This window comes from Lontra canadensis, unplaced genomic scaffold (genome assembly GCF_010015895.1).
Source record: "Lontra canadensis isolate GAN:19392208 unplaced genomic scaffold, GSC_riverotter_1.0 scaffold103, whole genome shotgun sequence".
Classification (NCBI taxonomy): Eukaryota; Metazoa; Chordata; class Mammalia; order Carnivora; family Mustelidae; genus Lontra; species Lontra canadensis.
The window spans coordinates 2,634,199-2,652,223 of NW_022631097.1; the positions used below are offsets into that span (position 1 = coordinate 2,634,199).

An 18,025-nucleotide genomic window follows, 5' to 3' on the forward strand; every position below is an offset into this window, starting at 1 on the left:
AGAAACAAGTGAGCAGAAAATCAATGGAGGAAATGGTAATGCAAAATAATAAAAAAGTGAGCGTTGGTCCTGATCCACTATTTTACTTGGCACAAGGAAACCTGAGTGGACTGACCACTTGACTTTGTGGAAAGATGGCTTGCTTCTTTGTTGCTATGCCTTTTGGCCTGGAGTGGTGGTGGCTCTGAAAGGCCAAATTCATCAGGACCCTAGATAAGTATGACCTGGGGTTTCCTCTTCAATATCTCACTAAGGGAAAGACTTCCTATGTAAGGTGTTATTTTCTGGATGGGTTTAGATTCTTGAAAAACTGGAGTTGTAAACTCCCCTTTAGTCAGTCATTTCCTAAGGAAACTCTGAGATCTGCTCAAGTTGCCACAGACTCAGACCTACTCTGTCCCTAGCTTTGAGATGATTGATTTGGCAGCCCTGGTGTGGGATTCTCTGGGTGAGTGGGGAGCTCTGTAGGGAGGGGGGTTAATCTATTTTCGAAAGCTTCATGTCATGCCTCTCTCCACAGCTTGCATACATTCTTGCCCTCTAAAGAATGCAGCTCTGTTAAGTGTTGGGGGCTTTTAGGCTAGAGGGTTGTTTAGCATGGGCCAGAGTGGAGCAGCTTCTGCCTGTCCTCCCATTTGCCATGGCTGGCCTTATTATGGAGGCTCACTTGGAGGTGAGGCTCAGTGCAGAGGGGCTCTTGGGAGCTGGCCAGCTTTGGTTTAATGGTCCATTTGAACAGAGCTCTGGGCTGACCACTAATACCTAGCAAGTCTGGAGCAAGGATGAAGTCTGGTGTGGTCATTTTCCTAAAGGGGTCCCAGAAACTGTCCTGGACTCTTGTGGACCAGAGATGACCTCAGACCCCATCAGACCCCCTCGAGCCCAGTGAACACATCCTCAAAGGAACTGTTGGTTGCTATGAAAGAGAAGAGGCAAATGCCACTAGCCACTGACCCTGTGCTTCCCCTGTCACTTCATCACTACCCATGACTATGGCCCTTTTGAACTGAGGATGTCTTGGTTGTGTCTGCAGAAGAGGAGAGACAGCCCACCATGGCACGCATGTGAGGGTCATAGTTTTAACATTAGGCACAATTCCACCATTCTCTCCCTCCCTCTCTTCCAGTCTTTTTTTTTTTTTTTTCTTCCTTGCTCTTCCCTTCTTAACCTTCCTCTCCTGTTAAACATTGAAACATTGAAATGTTTCTACACAGATGCCTCCTCCTGGGTTGCTATGGCTCCACCAGGCCTCTGTACTGCACATTCACGCTAACAGATAACCTGGGGAGTGGGCTGTACTCAAGTGAGTATGGTTGGAAGCACTTGCTTGGCTTAGGCCCAGAGAGAGGTTGGTTGACTTGGTGGAGGTTATAGAGTTTCTTGTGGGCAAGATGGTACCAGGAATGTTAAGGATTCCAACCTGGGCGTTGGGGATCTTGTTGCCAGGCTTTGCCAGGTCTTTCTGACCTTACAACATTGGTGTTCTCCCTGTGTGTGGGGGAATGCTGTGACTCACACATTCAAGTGTTCTGCTTGCCCTTGGATCACTGAGGTGACCTCAAAAAGGCTGGGCTGTTCTTTTGAGGTCTCTGATTTCCAAGGAGCTACAGAGATATGGATGGTGGTGAGAGATAATGAAATCTTTTCCACCTGGGGTCACTACATAGGTAGTTCCTTTTCATAGGGAGAGCCCCTCAGAAACTTGTTTCACTTTCAGGAGGCCCCCTCTGACTCCTTTTCCTAAGCCTATGTGACCGTACCCTAAGCATCTCCTCTCACTGCCTTTATCACATTGTTTTATTTATCTATTTGTCTTTCCTTCCACTAGATGGTAAGTACTTTGAGGATATAGGGCTTTGGCTATATCTTATTCATCTTTGTATATTTAACAAATGGCATGTTTCTTGGCTTATAATGGTCACTCAATAATAGTTTGTTGTTCAAATAAGTCAGTGCATATGAATTAACAGCTATCTTGTTGTTGCCAGAAAAAGAAACAAGACAGGTATTTAATACTTTCATTTCTGAAACATATAATAACAATTTCAGTACTTAGATGTTAACTCTGTGTACATAAACAATTTGGTAAATAGTCCACATACATAACATATGCCCACCTTCCCAAACTCGGCATGATGAGAGAGCACAGTCCCAGGAACGTACCTGCTCTTTATTTTCTCTGCCTGCTCACTGGGTCTGTGGAGTCTGATCTGGGTAACATCTAGTCACTAGTAAAGGAATGAACATATAAACATGGTACAGAAATCACAGACACAGTGAAAAAAAGGTAAAAACAGTGATAAAAGTACATAATCAGTAAGGATCCAGGCTTTGGTGTCTCATTGCTTGAGGGCAAGTTGTTTAACGTTTTAAAACCTCAGTGTCCCCATTTGTGAGCTGGAGATGGACATATTGTAATGCTGAGCGTTGTTCTGAGGATTGACTGAAAGAAGGCCTCTCGTTTGGCACAGACTCAATGCTCAAGTGTTCAAGCTATTAGGATTGTCATTGTTGTGGTTTATTGATAGTCTTCTTGCTGTTCTGAAGACAAGCTAGTCAGATGGTTTTGTAGGATCACAGGCCCCTGTTGTTTTGGGGCCTGATGGGCGATGATGATGAATATTCATGATTAGTTTTTCAAGCTGCCTTCTGGTTAGGGAAAACCAAGAGGTCATCAAAGACCGTGTCCGGAGATGCAAGTGTCTTTTAGTTTTGTGATTAAACTCTTCCCCCTTGACATGGGATATTAAAGTGGTCAGACCTCAATGGGGGCAAAATATGTCCTGTCATTCATTTTATAAGGAAAATTGGACATTGATGAATTCCTTACACTGATTTCAGGATCACTATGACTTATATTGTGGTGTGTTTTCAGGTAGCTAAGAAGAGGTTCATATGCATATGGCTCCTAATGGTAATAGAATGCCACAATACAAGTTATTTTTTAATCATAAGAATTGGAAATAGTACAGTGAATTGAAATAATTGCATCAATAAGGGAGGGCATCTCATGTGAAATAAATCTCATGGAGATATCTCCTTATCTATCTTTCCATTTGCTTTGTGAGGTAGGGAAGGCTAGTAATAAACTAGTAATAAACTAGCTGCTTTTAATTTTTTTAATTTTTACTTTTTAAAAAGATTTTATTTATTTATTTAGAGAGGGAGAGCGTGCATGTGCAAGAGAGCATGAACAGAAGGGAGGGGCAGAGGGAGAGGGAGAAGCAGACTCCCCGCTGAGCTGGGAGCCTAACCTGGGGCTGGATCCCAAGACCCTGGGATCATGACCCAAGCCAAAGGCAGATGCTCAACCAACTGAGCCACCCAGGTGCCCCAAACTAGCTGCTTTTAGATACATCTTCCAATACAGAGTCACAGATTATCAGATCCAAAATGCAATTTGTAATTTCTCTTTATATTTTTTCCATATGCTATTTCCCATTTTATGAAAATAGTTTCACATGTGAATATATGTGATATTCTATAAAATGTAAACATAAGATATTTGTTACATTTTGTGCTTACCAAAGAATTAAGAATACCCCTTTATAAGAAATCTCTCTTTTTTTACGTCACCTTTGAAACCCTTTGCTTCATCAGATTTATGTAGTGCATGTCTTCTTCTGATTGCTACAGAGTATTTTGTGAAAGTTGCAAAATTAATTGTTTAAAAATCCATGTAAGTGCTTTTTTATTAGTCACATGAGACTGCCTATAGCATACTGTTATCCTCAGTTTTTTTTTTCTTTCTAAACTCTTAAATATAAGTGAATTTTTCAATATTTGAAAGTATTTTTAAAACAAGAAGTTAGTATTTGGTACATGTTAACTCAAGGTCTACATAAAGTGTAGCACTTTACAACAAACTTGAGCAAATGGCTAAGCGCAAGTAATGCTAGCATCGTCCCAAATATACAGTGGGGTAATCATCACTATGGTTAGGGAAATTTAAACTGCTGTTAAATAGCCATAAAATTCTGGATTTATACCCAGCTTAGGTGCTATTATTCTTAGTGGGGTAAGCAAGGGGAAAGAAGAGGGGGAAAAAGAAAATCACTGTGTTAGTTTGATTTTAAGATATAGTCTTCCATGCCTATTTTAAATCAAGAGCACTTTTGGTATCAGTATTCCCCCCCCCCCCCCCCCAATATTATGTTATCTTAATTGCTTAACTAGCTCTTTGAGGTTAGATAAGTACAGCAAAAATCAATACTTTGTTCAAGCAGAAATATTTGGGATGTGTGTAGGCTATTTTCATTTTCCAGATGGAGCTTAATAACGTTATATGATAAATTTATCTTGGTTTATTTTTCCATATAAACCAATCAGGTATTTGGTTAATACCTGGCACTCTTGTTTTAAGGGACAGAAGACCATTCTCTCATTAGAATATTTTCCAATATAAGCCCATACACAAATACTTGTTTTTTTTTTCTTAAGTTGTACTCTTATTAGGTTAATTAGAAATGCATTTTAGTTTATCTGTCATATTGCTTCTTAGGGTATCTGTAAGTCCTAGCTTTTTCATTTTTAAAATGTTTTGTTATATGTTGTGTTGGTAAGTACTTTTGTATCATTATTACAGAGTTTAGCTGAAAAATCAGTTCTTTTAGGAAGTGGTTTTAAGAGGAGAAACTTCTTTAATGAGTGTGAGATTATCCAAGTTGGGAATTGGGCTCAGTGTCTTCTCAAAAAGTCCTAGGGATGCTGAGACTAAGGAATTGTTCTGTGCTCTGACCTGTCTTTTGCCCTCTGCCATTTGTCTCACAGGCATTCTGGAATTTATCAGTATAGCAGTGGGCCTGGTCAGCATTCGAGGCGTGGACAGTGGACTCTACCTCGGGATGAATGAGAAGGGGGAGCTGTATGGATCAGTAAGTACCGGGAGAGTCTTTGCCAACCTTTAGCTTCACATTTGATTTGAACTGAATTTTCTCTAGATTATAAATATCTAGAAATGAAACTGAGTCTGTTTGGAGAGAGTGTAAGTTTTTGCTTTTTGAGAAAAACCATTTTGTTTTTATTTATAGATATCAGCCCTGGATCTTCACTTGATCAGAGTTTCTGAGAAAATGCTTTATTTATGTGCCAAACAGTTTTCATTATCAAGTAAATAAAAAACTCACAAGTGTGAAAAATCCCATCTTCTTGTATTGAATGGAAGTTATTTTTGAAATGAATTGAAATTATCTTCTAAGCTTTGTAAAGCAGTGTAATTAAAACTAGAAATAGACCACCGTGCAGTGAGTATAAACCCTTTCTCTGAGCTACATAAGACTTTGATTATGTAGAGAGAAGAGGGAGATGGAAATTATTGTCAGATATTCTTGTATGTGAATAAGAATATAAAAATATTATAATTATTTGCAAGTATTGTGTCTTTCTTTCTTTCTTTTTCTTTTGCGTGTCTCACTTCCCATCTCTTTTGGGTTGTAAGCAACTTGAAGGAGGCAGTGAAGAAGTGTTTATTATAGCCTAGCAGGTGCCAGGTGCTTTTCCATGTGCTCAGTGAATGAGACAGAGTTCCTTCTTCTGCTTTGAGAGAAGGGTACTCACTTTACATCTTTGTTATCTCTACTTGTGCTAAGTTTCTAAAACACAGTGCATGTTAGACAGTAGGAACTTGATACATTTTTGCTAAATGTATGCCTGTGAATCATAGATTATTAGTTACTATAGACTAACTTGAGTTTTCAACAAAAGGCTCCTAGTGAAATCAAACTTTAGTTTTTCCTTGCCAATATTGGTAGCCAAATAAGAATTTAATCCATGTTCTCTCTACATAGGAGAACTTTGATAGAATCTATAAAAAATTGAAAATTAAAAGAAAATGCAGACTTAGAGACAGAAATAAAGGGCATTTTCATATATAGTTAGGAGAGACATTTTCTAGATCTACTCCTTTGCTATCCACCTGTTAGTAAATATATATATGTGTGTACACACACACACACATACACACACACACACACAAAGGTTGGAATAGTATAAAATTTTTGCTCAAACACTCCATATGACAAAAAAATGGCCTATGTAATTTGAATATAAAACACACCATTTTTAATGGTGTAAGAATGGTTTTTCTGCCTTGGTAAAATTTGAATCTAGATTGGTTGATTTGTTAGTCTTTTTAGAAAAAGTGCTTCATTGAGATAATAGATTATTTAAAAATATGTTTTTAAGTGTAAGATTTGGTTTAGCATTTTAAACACAGTTTGTGGTTTATAAAAGTTATTTATTGCCTAAATTATCTTTGTCAGAACTTTTAAGTGCAAAGATAGAAGCTATATTATTATTATTATTAAAGAGGGAGGAGGAAGAGGTAGAGGAGAGGGAGATATCTTTTTTTTTTTTTTTTTAAGATTTTATTTATTTATTTGCCAGAGAGAGAGAGCACAAACAGAGGAAATGACAGGCAGAGGGAGAGAAAGAAGCAGGCTCCCGCCGAGCAGAGAGCCCGATGCGGGAGTCAATCCCCGGACCCCGGGACCACGACCTTAGCCGAAGGCAGAGGCTCAACCCTCTGAGCCACCTAGGCGCCCCGAGAGGGAGAGATCTTAAACAGGCTCCACATCTAGCACGGAGCCCAACCTCACGACCCTGAGATCATGACCTGAGCTGAAATCACGAGTCAGATGCTTAACTGTCAGTTAAGGGCACCCCCTAGGTGCCCTGGCTTTCACACTTTTAAAACATTAAATGATGTTCTCCTTTTGTCACCCTCAATTTTTTTCAGTTTTAGGTATATGGAGATTTAACTTATGGATTAAATTAAGTTGGTCACAGTTGAACTTGATAAACTGCTTCTAGTGTATAGGGTACAATCCAACCTTTAGTGGGTGAAAAGTTCCATGGTTTCTCATCATGGTCTCCAGACTCTTTTGATCACATGCCACCACCAAAACAATTTTCTCATCATGGTCTCCAGACTTTTTTGATCACATGCCACCACCAAAACAATTTTTTTGAGTATGAATCTCAACACTGTATATTAAATTACTTAAAGATTCTACATATGAAATATAGTTCATAGAAATTATTTTACTTTATAAAACTCATATTAAGGTAAACATTTTAAAAGGTGACAAATGAGTAAACACAGAGGCCATTTTTATTCCCCACCCCATGGGCCACCTTGTATGTCCCTGTAGAGTACTCTCCTCCCAGAGAGAGAGGACCAGGCTTTGAGATAAAATCGCCAACATGACAGCCTCCTGCAGTTTATTGGTTGACAAGGAGAGCAGTGGAACTTTTATTCAGCACAGTGGCATCTATGCTTGTTGTCCAGCCGAGCCTCATCTCCCTGTCTGGACTCTTCCCGTGGCTTCTTGCTCATCTCTTCTCTCCTCTGGCTGCCCTCCTGCCTTTGTGTGCCCCCGTCTGCAGCACAGGCTGAGAAAAGAGTGCAGGCTCTAGAAGGTAACCTGAATGTAGACCCAATGAATATCAGTGAGGGTACTGCCTAAAGTGATGTCCAGGTGGCAGAGTTGGGAGAACATCTTGGCATGTTTTCTGGGAAACCCAACTGCCTCATGTAGGGCTTTTTGAGCACACACAGAGTGTGAGGCTGGGAGGACGTGTCCGTCCTCCACTACTACATGGCTGCAAACCAACATGGCTCGCTGATGACCCGATCATGGAACACCAGCTAGGCAAAGGGACGAGTCTAAGAAAAGTCCTCCATTTCTTCCTGTGCTTGAGAAATACTCTTTACTCATGTAAAGAGTATATTCAGGCTTGGAAACTGCTCAGAGGAAAGTATAATAAGGAGGGCTTTTGCAAATTGTGATTTCCTTTGTGGAAGAGTTATCTCAGCATATGGCTTCTCTGCATCCAGCTTCTCCCTTCTCCGGTCCATTCTCCACACTCATGGGAGAATTACCTTTCCAAACTCACATATGAGCGTCACTTCTCAGTGCAGATCCCTTCAAGTGCTTGCCTTTGAGGGCGAATGCCTGAATACTTTAGCCTAGCATTCAGTACTTTTCACCAGCCACTTTGCCTGCTTCTGCACGTGGTAGGTGCTCAATAAACACTTGTTGGATTAAAATGAGCTAAGCATTGTGACTTTCTCTGATGCTTCATGAAACACATGGATGTGGACCTCACTGGATCTGCTTGTGTCTTCAGGGGTACTGAGAACTCCGCTGGAAGGGAGAATCTGCCTCTTCCATTCCCATGCTGAGTTGGACTGTGATTATGCCATTCGTGGTGTGTCCCACCCAAGGGGGCTGGAGCTGGGTCTGGGGCTGGAAAGCGATAGTGTAGGGGTGAATGCATGACTACAGGTCAGGAGACTTGAGCTCTTGCTCTGTCTCTGCCACTAGTGAGGTGCTGGGCCCTGATTCTCCTCATCTCTGAGATGAGTAGCTTGACTTCGAGGTCTGGAGTGTCTTTTCCTACTCTGGATCTCAGGAATTCATGCTTTGGATTTTTTAGGCTTTCCTCCTGAGTCTTGTCTGCCTCATGCATGATATTTTCTGTGTACACAAAATGTTTACGGAGGAAGATCTTTTTGCTTCTTGTGTACAGAGCTGGGAAGAAAGCTTTCCGGGCAGCCAGATGGTTTTCCTTTTGCATGTACCTAAGGCAGGAAAGGGGAATGAAGGTGAGATCTCTGCTCCCCTATGGCTAAAAATCACATTTTCCATCGTATTTGGTGTGGCAGTGGACATGAGGAGTGACCAAAACATTATATTTTCAATGTGATGAGACTGGGAGGAGGAAAGAAAAGAAACCGGCGATGATTCTGTTATTAATTACAATTGACCTTCGAACAACATGTATTTGAATTGTGTGGGCCCACTTCCAGGCAGGGTTTTTCTTTTTTTCCAATAAATACAGTACAGTACTGTAAGTGTATTTTCTCTTCCTTGTGATTTTCTTAACATTGTTTTTTCTCTAGCTAGCTTTATTGTTCAGACTATAGTATGTAACCCATATAGCATACAAAATATGTGTTAATCATCTATGTGTTGGGAAGGTTTCTAGGTAACAGTAGACTATTAATAGCTCAGTTTGGGGGCAGTCAAAAGTTCTATACAGATTTTTGACTGTGCAAGGGGTCAGTGCCCCTAATCCCTGTGCTGTTCAAGGGTCAACTGTACACTAAAAATTGTAGCTTAAAGAATTTTTATCTATATGAAGTTGCATAAAGCTCAGTAAACTAAAGTGGAGAAGTTTCTAAACGTTGGGGAAACCTTGAGAAAAACTAATCTTATTATGAAAGAAGGTAAATAGAAGATCTGGGGAAATAACAGATTTCCCCTCAAAAGGTAAAGCAAAATATAGCAAATATTAATTTAAAATGTATTCTGGGATAAATTTTTTTCATGTACATAATTTTTTGTTTACAAGTTTATGTTAGGAATGTATCTAAAAGGCCAGAGGTGAATGGGGTCATATTTCTTCAGAAAAATGCATGGAATTCTGGTACCCTGTTAGAATGCGGCAATAGGAAAAACATTATTGCTAACGCGTATCATGATACGGTTGAAGGACAACCTGAAAAATTCTGGCTCTGGATGGGGTTCAGTTCTCACATTCATGTGTTAATTCACCCATGCATTAATTCCTTCATTTGCTCATTCATTCACAAACATTTATACCCACTATGTGCCTAGCACTGTGCTGAGTGCTTAACAGTGCAACAAAGATCTCAAAATTTGGTAGGAGAAATATATTTATAAATAACTCAGTGCAATGTGAAGTGTACTACATTAGAGAAACACACAAATATCTTGGGGTCCAAAACTGCGTTTAAATAACTGCTTGAGGAAATTGGGTGGTAATATTTAAGCTGGATCTTGAGGGATGAATAGGTGTCTCAGAAAAGGTAGGGCAGACAAGTTCAGGCTCATGAGCTTTCAAATGTAAAGATTAGAATATTCTGCCTGAGTCATAGAGAGGGTATTAGACCGTACGCGCACACACACACGCATACACACACACATACTTGGCCAGAGAACTCGAATTTATTAGAGTATTAGTTTACCTTTGTCACTTTTGTTCTTATCAAGGAGACTGGAAGTAAGGCTTGGATAGTTACTTTTAGCATCTTCATCTAACTTACCTGAATGTTACCAAGATATTGTGTTTATTTTTTTTAAAAAGATTTTATTGATTTGTCAGAGAGAGAGAGCATACAAGCAGGGGGAGCAGCAGGCAGAGGGAGAAGCAGGCTCCCCACTGAGCTGGGAGCCCGATGCAGGACTCAACCCCAGGACCCTGGGATCTTGACCTGAGCTGAAGGCAGACACTTAACCAACTGAGCCACCCAGGTGCTCCCGTTATCAAGATACATTAAAGCATCAAGAGTAATTGACTATAATAAATATCTCTTTCAAAAAGAGTGCCATGAAAACAATCTCCTTCAAGAAGCTTGCCATTTAGTGAAAGCTATTTTACCTTTTCATTAAAAGAAGGTAGCATAATCATTAAAATCATAATGATACAGGAAAGCAGAGCATAGAATCTATAAAAGTGATACAAAAAGATGACGTGCAGATTTCGGGTTTGTATCCCTTTTATAGCACTTACTTTTTTTCTGTCTAGAATTTTAATTCCTGTTGGTCTTTTCCACTATATTAAATTTCTAGGCATCAGATTCTCTGTCTTTATAATCTTTCTGTTTTTTAAAGGCCCAGCAGTACACGTTCTGTGCAGTTGGCATATGGTCAGTGTTTGCTGAGCCAGCTCTCTGGCCTGTCACTACCCACTTGGATGCAGAGCCTTGCTGTATCTGGGCACCGTGTGTCAACAGCACTACCTAGGATGTGGTTGCCTACTGACAGAGTCCTCTTCTTCCTTATTTAAAGACCCAGGCCTTGTAGATGGCAGAGTGTGACTCATGCCTGGTTCTTGCAGCCCTCAGACTAGTGCTTTGGAGCCTGACCATCATTCTGGTGGAGATGCTTATAAAACATGTGTTTCCTAGTAGATTTGGTTATTATGTTTCCAGAGACACAACTGGGTCCTGGTTTATATGAATCCATGTAATAACAAGGTATGATGGATTTTTGACCGTGTTTCCTATGCACATCAACTTTAAAAAAAAATACAGTGGTCTCAGCAGTTGTCTCTACTGGGTTAGAGGTATGCGAGTCAAAGAATTTCCCTTTCAAGGTGTCTCCATGGTGTGGGGTAGAGATGGGGAGATACCTGTCACAGAGTAAAGGAATGTATCAGTCTCTTTAAGAGGAAACAATAAAGTATCTAAGATCCTTAGAAACTCATACTGATTTAAATGATCGTGACTATGTCATTTGAATAGGAATTGACACGAACTTCTTATACTTTTTAGCAACTTCAATTCAAAACATATTAATGTTAAAATTTGCACTAAACTCTAAGACCAATAGAATCCAGATTGGCACAATTGATTTAGTATGACAGAAGATGTTGTCCGTCTGAGGCTAAGACACTGCTTCACTGTCAGTGTGGCCCTGAAGCTTTTTTGAGCTAAGCCCACCTGTTCCTTGGAGCACCTCGGGAGGATAGTTATACCCCTACCACCACCCCCACCTCCCAGCCCAGCCTTCCTATTCTAATTCTTGGGAGACTAGATGATGGGCTAGGTATGTTTTTTTCTTTTCCTATTAACTCTGATGGTGAAAGTAGCACAGGATAGCACTACTCAGCACAATTGCATTCTGGGCGCCACTGTCTGGTTACAGGTGGTCATCTGGAGTGTCCAGAATAGCCTTAAAACAGTCCCTTTACTTTCTCATGAGGTGGAATGACCAAGTGAAAACATTTATATAGAAAACTTGCAGTTCTCCAAATTAAAGTCCTATGTCTTCTAGGGTCTGCAGATGCCAGTTTTGAAAATATCCTATCCCAGTAGGTGTGAAGTCCAGCAAGGAGGCTTAGTGGTATGCTGGAGAGGCAGCTTGAGGCCGGCAGTGGAGTGGAGGCCTTCTTGTCTCCATTGGGCATTCTGCATCGGCACTTGTGAGAGCTTTTGAGCAAGCACGATAAACTAGTGTTGTTTGTGGAATGGAATACTGTACTACATGGCAAGGCACCGCTAGACTTAGCAATTTGTCACTGGGGTTTGTCAGTTTCAGATTACTTTGGTGGTAGATGTTTAGGCATGTCCTGTAGATAGTCTCCAAAGCATGTAATTCATATAAAGGAAATGAAAAGGGACATTTGTTTAGTAATCCACTTGATAGCAGCATGTTCTGGAAATAGGTGGTTTTAAACTGATGTTTTGGGAAATAGAGCATTGTCTTCTACTGCATATGTACATTGCCAATTTTCAAAGGATCGAGTAATAACTCTTCAGTGATAAAGAGGGCAGCACCTCAGAGGAACATCTTCTCTATTATTTGATTTAGTTCATACACTGTCCTTGTTTTAGAGATGGGAGAGTGACGGTTTAGTGGCTTAGTGGCTTTTTCAAGGTCACCTAGTGTAATTTGAATGTAGGTAAATTTGTGATTTGAGCATAGGTGAGTGAATAAACTTTGTCTGATGTATATGCATAAGAGTTGCCATCCATTTTTGTGAATACAAAATAATTTTACCAGAATTAACCATGTGTCAGAGAAGGATTTAGTATTTCCTTTACAGATATGATTTTTGGAACTTTTTTCCCCTTTCTAATAGCCTAGTTTTTATTTTGTGGTTGCCTTGTTTCCTTGGCATCTGTACCAATGGCCATAAGTTCATGGAAAAATCATCTTTTAACAAATATATCTATTTGTTTATTTAATTTTAGTTAAGTATAAGTTTAATTTTAGTTGTTTCGTGGATTAGCTTTACTGATTTATTGAGACATGTTTAAGACTTCCCACCTCAGTAATGATCAAAGTCACAGAACACAGGTCTGGAGACTTTAAAGGCCTTGGAAAGGATTTGGTTTTAGTCATTAATAGCTCAGGAGATGGCTCTCCTTTCTTCTGGAGGAGGAGGTTCTGGGTACCAGGCAACATGCTCAGTCATGGTCTTTGTTCAGGCTTAGGAGTCTCGGAGTAGAATCTTCCTCATGACAGGTGCAGACTTCACACAAGATCTCTTCTGTCTTCCTGACCTTGGTTTTACTCTTATTCCCTGCTCTACACTGCTGTCTCAGGGTCTGCTGGAGGAGTCTGGTGAAGAAAGCTTCAGAGTGTGACTGTTTCTTGGGGCAGAGCCTCCACTGGCTCTGGTTCTTCCGTGTCCCTACTGGAATTTCATTTCCTAAAGGGTAGCTCTGTGGAGGCAGGGATGTGGTTACCTTTGTTTCCTGTGGAACTGTCAGTACTTAAAACAGTGCCATGCATGCAGTTGGCACTTACGACATGTTGAAAGTATGAATATATTGTCAGTGGGATCCCAGATCACCTGTTTCTTTCTCTCTCCATCTTTCTTTCTCTCTCTCCCCCTCCCTCCCTCCCTCCCTCCCTCCCTCCCTCCCTCCCTTCCTTCCTTCCTTCCTTCCTTCCTTCCTTCCTTCTTTTCCTGAGGATCCTGGCTCCTAAGCACCTAATTTCTGAAGATTAGAGGACAGACCAGAGTGGTTCCTGATCATTTTGTGTGTAAGGTTCCCTTTTTGATAGAAAGTGTTAGGGAGTCACACAGGATGGTAATTGTGCTTGTGCCTTTTTTTCTTTTTAAAAGATTTTATTTATTTATTTGTCAGAGTATGAGAGAGAAGAAGCAGGGGGAGCAGCAGAGAGAGATGGAGAACCAGGCTCTCCACTGAGCAAAGAGCCGGATGCGGGACTCAATCCCAGAACCCTGAGATCATGACCTGAGCTGAAGGCAGACACTTAGCCAAAGGAGCCACCCAGGAATACCCGCCCCCCACCATTTTTTTTTTTTTTTTATAAATTTATTTATTTGAGAGAGAGAGAGAGCACATGAGGTGGTGGGTGGTACTGGCAGAGGGAGAGGGAGAGAGAGAGAGATAATCTCAAGCAGGGAGGCCTGGGTGGGGCTCGATCTCATAATGATGAGATCAAGACCTGAGCTGAAATCAGGAGTCAGAGGGCTTAACCAACTGAGCCACCCAGGGGCCCCTATGCTTGTGTCTTTTCATTGAAAAAAAAAATTATGACAAAACGTAGGTGAATTCATTAACATTGAAAAATGCATTTGTTACAGAGTAGTTCATATATACATTTGAAAAGAACAGCATATCTGTGCAATGGATATCTTACTTAAGTAGTTGACTGGCAATGCTGACTAATGGTTTTTTTGTCCTGAGCCTCCCTGCACACATGAAATCTGTTTAATTTGTAAACTGGGCAGTGTGAGGAACACCAAGAGAAAATAAACACTGGGGACTACAGGCACGAGCTGACCCCCTCCAGGCACCCCCTGCTTCTTCCACGCCTCACTTAGCTGCTACTTTACCTTGCAGCATCCTCCGTCTCGCCTCTCCAGCATCACCTCTCGCGTCAGAATGGATTGTTGGTCACGGGACCTGAGCTCCTCCTCACTGGAGCCTGTTGCACAGACAGGTTCTGAATCGTAGAGCCTCCTGCTTCTCTTTTAAGTGTATCAGTCTCCTCCGGTTCCTTGAATTAGTGATGCCAGACAGGCTGATCAGAGTTGGGTCAGTCTCACTCATTCACATGTTCACTCCCACATTTTGCTTACTCACTCAGACACATACTCACACCCTCACTTGCTCATGCCCTCACACCTTCACTCACTCACATCCTTACTCACTTACACACTCAGACCCTCACACCTTCACCAGCTCATGCTTCATTCATTCACACACTCGCTCAGTTTGCTCACATCTTCACTCACGCTCCCACTCACTTGCTTGCACCCTCACTCACACACTCACTCATATCCTCACTTATAGACTCACTCCCTCACACCTTCGCTGGCTCATGCCTTCACTCACACACTCACTTGCTCATACTTTTACTTGCTTACATCCTCACTTGCTCTCATACTCAGTCACTTGCTCACACCTGTACTCACTCATCCTCACCCACTTGCCTATACAGTCACTTACTCACTCACACCCTCACTGTCTCACACCTTCAGTCACATACACACACACATCCGCACTCAGACTCACTTGTTCATACACTCACTTGCTTGCAACTTCCTTTGCTCAAACCTTCACTCGCTTACACCCTTGCTCACATACTCACTCACATCTTCACTTACTTGTTCACACCTGTGCTCACTCACATCCTTACCGACTTGCCTGCACACTCACTGACACACTCACTGACACCCTTACTCTGCCACATCTTCACTGGCTTACACCTTTACTCACACACTCACACATATTCTCACTCAGGCTCACTTGTTCACACACTCACTTGCTGACACCTTCCTTCACTCAAACCTCACTTTTACCCTCACTCACATACTTGCTCACATTCTCATTCACATACTCACATACTCACACTCTCACTCGTTCATACCCTCACTTGTTCGCCACTGACTCACTCCTCCATTTACTCGCACATACCCTCACTCACTCACTCACACCCTCACTTGCTCACACCCTCACTTACTCCCTCAGTCTTCCCTGCTGGCTTTTGTAGAGCCAACAAACACCACTGGCACCACCCACTACTAATACATGCTGGTCCTGAAATTCACTTGCTCCTCATTATTTGCAGATTGTATATTTGCAAATTCGTGTCCTTACAAATTTGCTTGTGACTCTAAGTCATTAATAGTGACACTTGCGCGGTCATCTACAGACATTCAAGGGAAAGCAGAAGGGAATGGCCGGATGGGCACATTTCCAGCAGAGGTCTTGCTGGGTGATGCTCTCTGTTCTCTTTCTTCAGCTCACACTATAAACAAATGTCCTTTGGGGGATCTATTTAGTGCCACGTTTTCCCTTTTTGTGCTTTTTCTGTGTGCTTTTTGTTTAAAATGCCCCCCAGGCATAGCACTGAAGCGCTATCTGGTGTTTCCAAATGCAAGATGGCTGTGATGGGTCTTATGGAGCACACTAGATTAGTGAGAGAGTCTTGTGTGAGCGTGAGCCACAGTGCTGTTGGCTATGAGTTCACTGTTAATTAATCTACAACATTAACTTAAATAGAAACCCACAAAAAACAAGCTTATTTCTTGATGGTTTGATGAAAGTGTTATGACTGACTTGCATGGAACCTGACCCGGTGTTTCTCTTATGAGCAGTGCATCCATATTCTTGACTTCAATGTTCATGGTGACTTTAGAGAACAGAACTATCGCCAATAATGAGATCAATTCTACATACAAATGCAAATGATGCTTCCTCTTCCCAGCTTAGAACTGGTCCTTAGAACTTGCAATTTTGTTGGGGGTGGCAGATATACAAACCAAGAATTATAATTTGGTATGATAGAATTATGTACAAAAAGGGTTCAGAGAAGTTAGAGGAGAGAGCTTAATTCCAAGACAGGAGAGAACTCCAGGATTATTCACAGACGAGATGGAGAAAAATAGGCAGGTGTCTTGAGGAGAGGAAGTGTTGTGTGAAGGCAGCTTTGCGGCTGGGCTCAGAAACATGGTGGCTGCTGGATATATCCTGATTTGTTATCTTTAATTCTGGTCCCCCTGCTGTGGTCCTGTCTCTGCTTCTGTTTCTGTTTCTCCCACCTGCTGCCCGAGGCTACACTGCTGACATTGGAAGGTCTTTTCTGGTCACTGTCTTCAGCCATGGCATGGGAGGTGCCCTTGAGCCCTACAAAGAAAGCTGGCCCCGCTGGAGGCAAGGAGGAGCCACTACCCTGAAGGCAGCTACAGTGGTGGCCCGGCACCTCCTCCCTCTTGCCTCCCCCATGCCGGGGACTGACGTGTACTTATGCAGAGACATCATTTCTCAGTTTTGACCGGTACACCTCAGCGGTGTACAAACAGGTGGCCGAGAAAAATGTCTGTTTTCCTGACACCCTTTCTGCCGAGGCCTCCCCTTCAGGATTAGAAGGTTATGGCGTTAAGTGGGAGAGACATACACAGAGCTGTCTTTGTCCTCTTTATAAATGCTTAAAATCCTGACATGAGTTGATCCCCTCTTTTCTTACTCCTTTTTTGGTGTGTACTGGAATTCATGGAAATCTCCATCATTTGCTTTTTCCCTTGTAATGAAGCTCTCAAAGCTCAATGCAGTATTCCAAGAACAGACTTGCCAAGGTCATACCAAAGGCATCCCTTTCCCTGGGGTGCATGATGTGATTGCTTTGCATTGAATGATTTTTACCCGTTTAGCTGCCATGCTGCATTGTATGTTCTCAATGTAATTCTGTCCACACTTGGCCCTAGATTTCATCCCTCCTTCCTTTTTTCCACACGAATTGCTGTGTTTCATATAGTTTTTCTCTTGGTTGTGTCAATGTGGCATGTATTCTTTTTCATTATCTTTCAAGTTGATTTCCAGTTTGCAGTGTTTTGGTGAAATACTGAAGCCTATACTTGCACTTGGAAAGGTTTGAAGCTGGAGGCAAAGCACAGAGTAGTGGAAACACAAGGCTTATTTGCATCCCAGCTCTGTGGCTCACTCACTCGCTGTGCGACCTTGGGCAGGCTACTCAGACTTGCTGAGCCGCAATTGTGAAACAGGGCTAATGACAGCCACATCACAGCATTGCTGTGAGGATTAGAGGAGACGAAGCCCATAAAACAGCCAGCGCACTGCTTGGCTCCCAGTGGCTCGTTAGCACAAGCTTGTCCCCTTAGCATTCCTCATGGATGAGTGTGAGGAACGCTGCCCCTGTGCAGCCTCTCAGACACCTGACTGGATGTGAGATGCACAGAAAACGTGTTTCTCGCCAAGTTTGAATTCTGGAACGAAGATGTATGATGAAGTCTATGAAAATAGATATAAATCTCCTTCATTCCTGCATCCCTGGAATCATTCTTTGAAGTGTTAACCATAAAGCCTTGCCTATCAAGATTAATTGATTAATCAAGATTAATCAAGATTAATTTTAGATACTTTATTTTTATATGTAGCTCACTGTTATTTTATCCACATAGTTAAAGAAGTTTCTTTCTTTGGGATTTCATTTACTTTTGTATTATTGTAATTCTTTTTTTTTTTTTTTTCCTATGTTCACATATTAGTGGATTC

The 18,025-nt window shown here is 41.5% G+C and overlaps 1 protein-coding gene across 1 annotated transcript in view; it reads left to right on the forward strand.

Moving 5' to 3' along the window:
- FGF9 (fibroblast growth factor 9) overlaps positions 1-18,025 on the forward strand; it is a 31,969-nt gene that overhangs the window by 5,131 nt on the left and 8,813 nt on the right. The window contains exon 2 of the mRNA XM_032838224.1: positions 4,771-4,874. Within this exon, the coding sequence (XP_032694115.1) occupies positions 4,771-4,874 (104 nt within the window). The remainder of the gene's footprint in view (positions 1-4,770; positions 4,875-18,025) is intronic.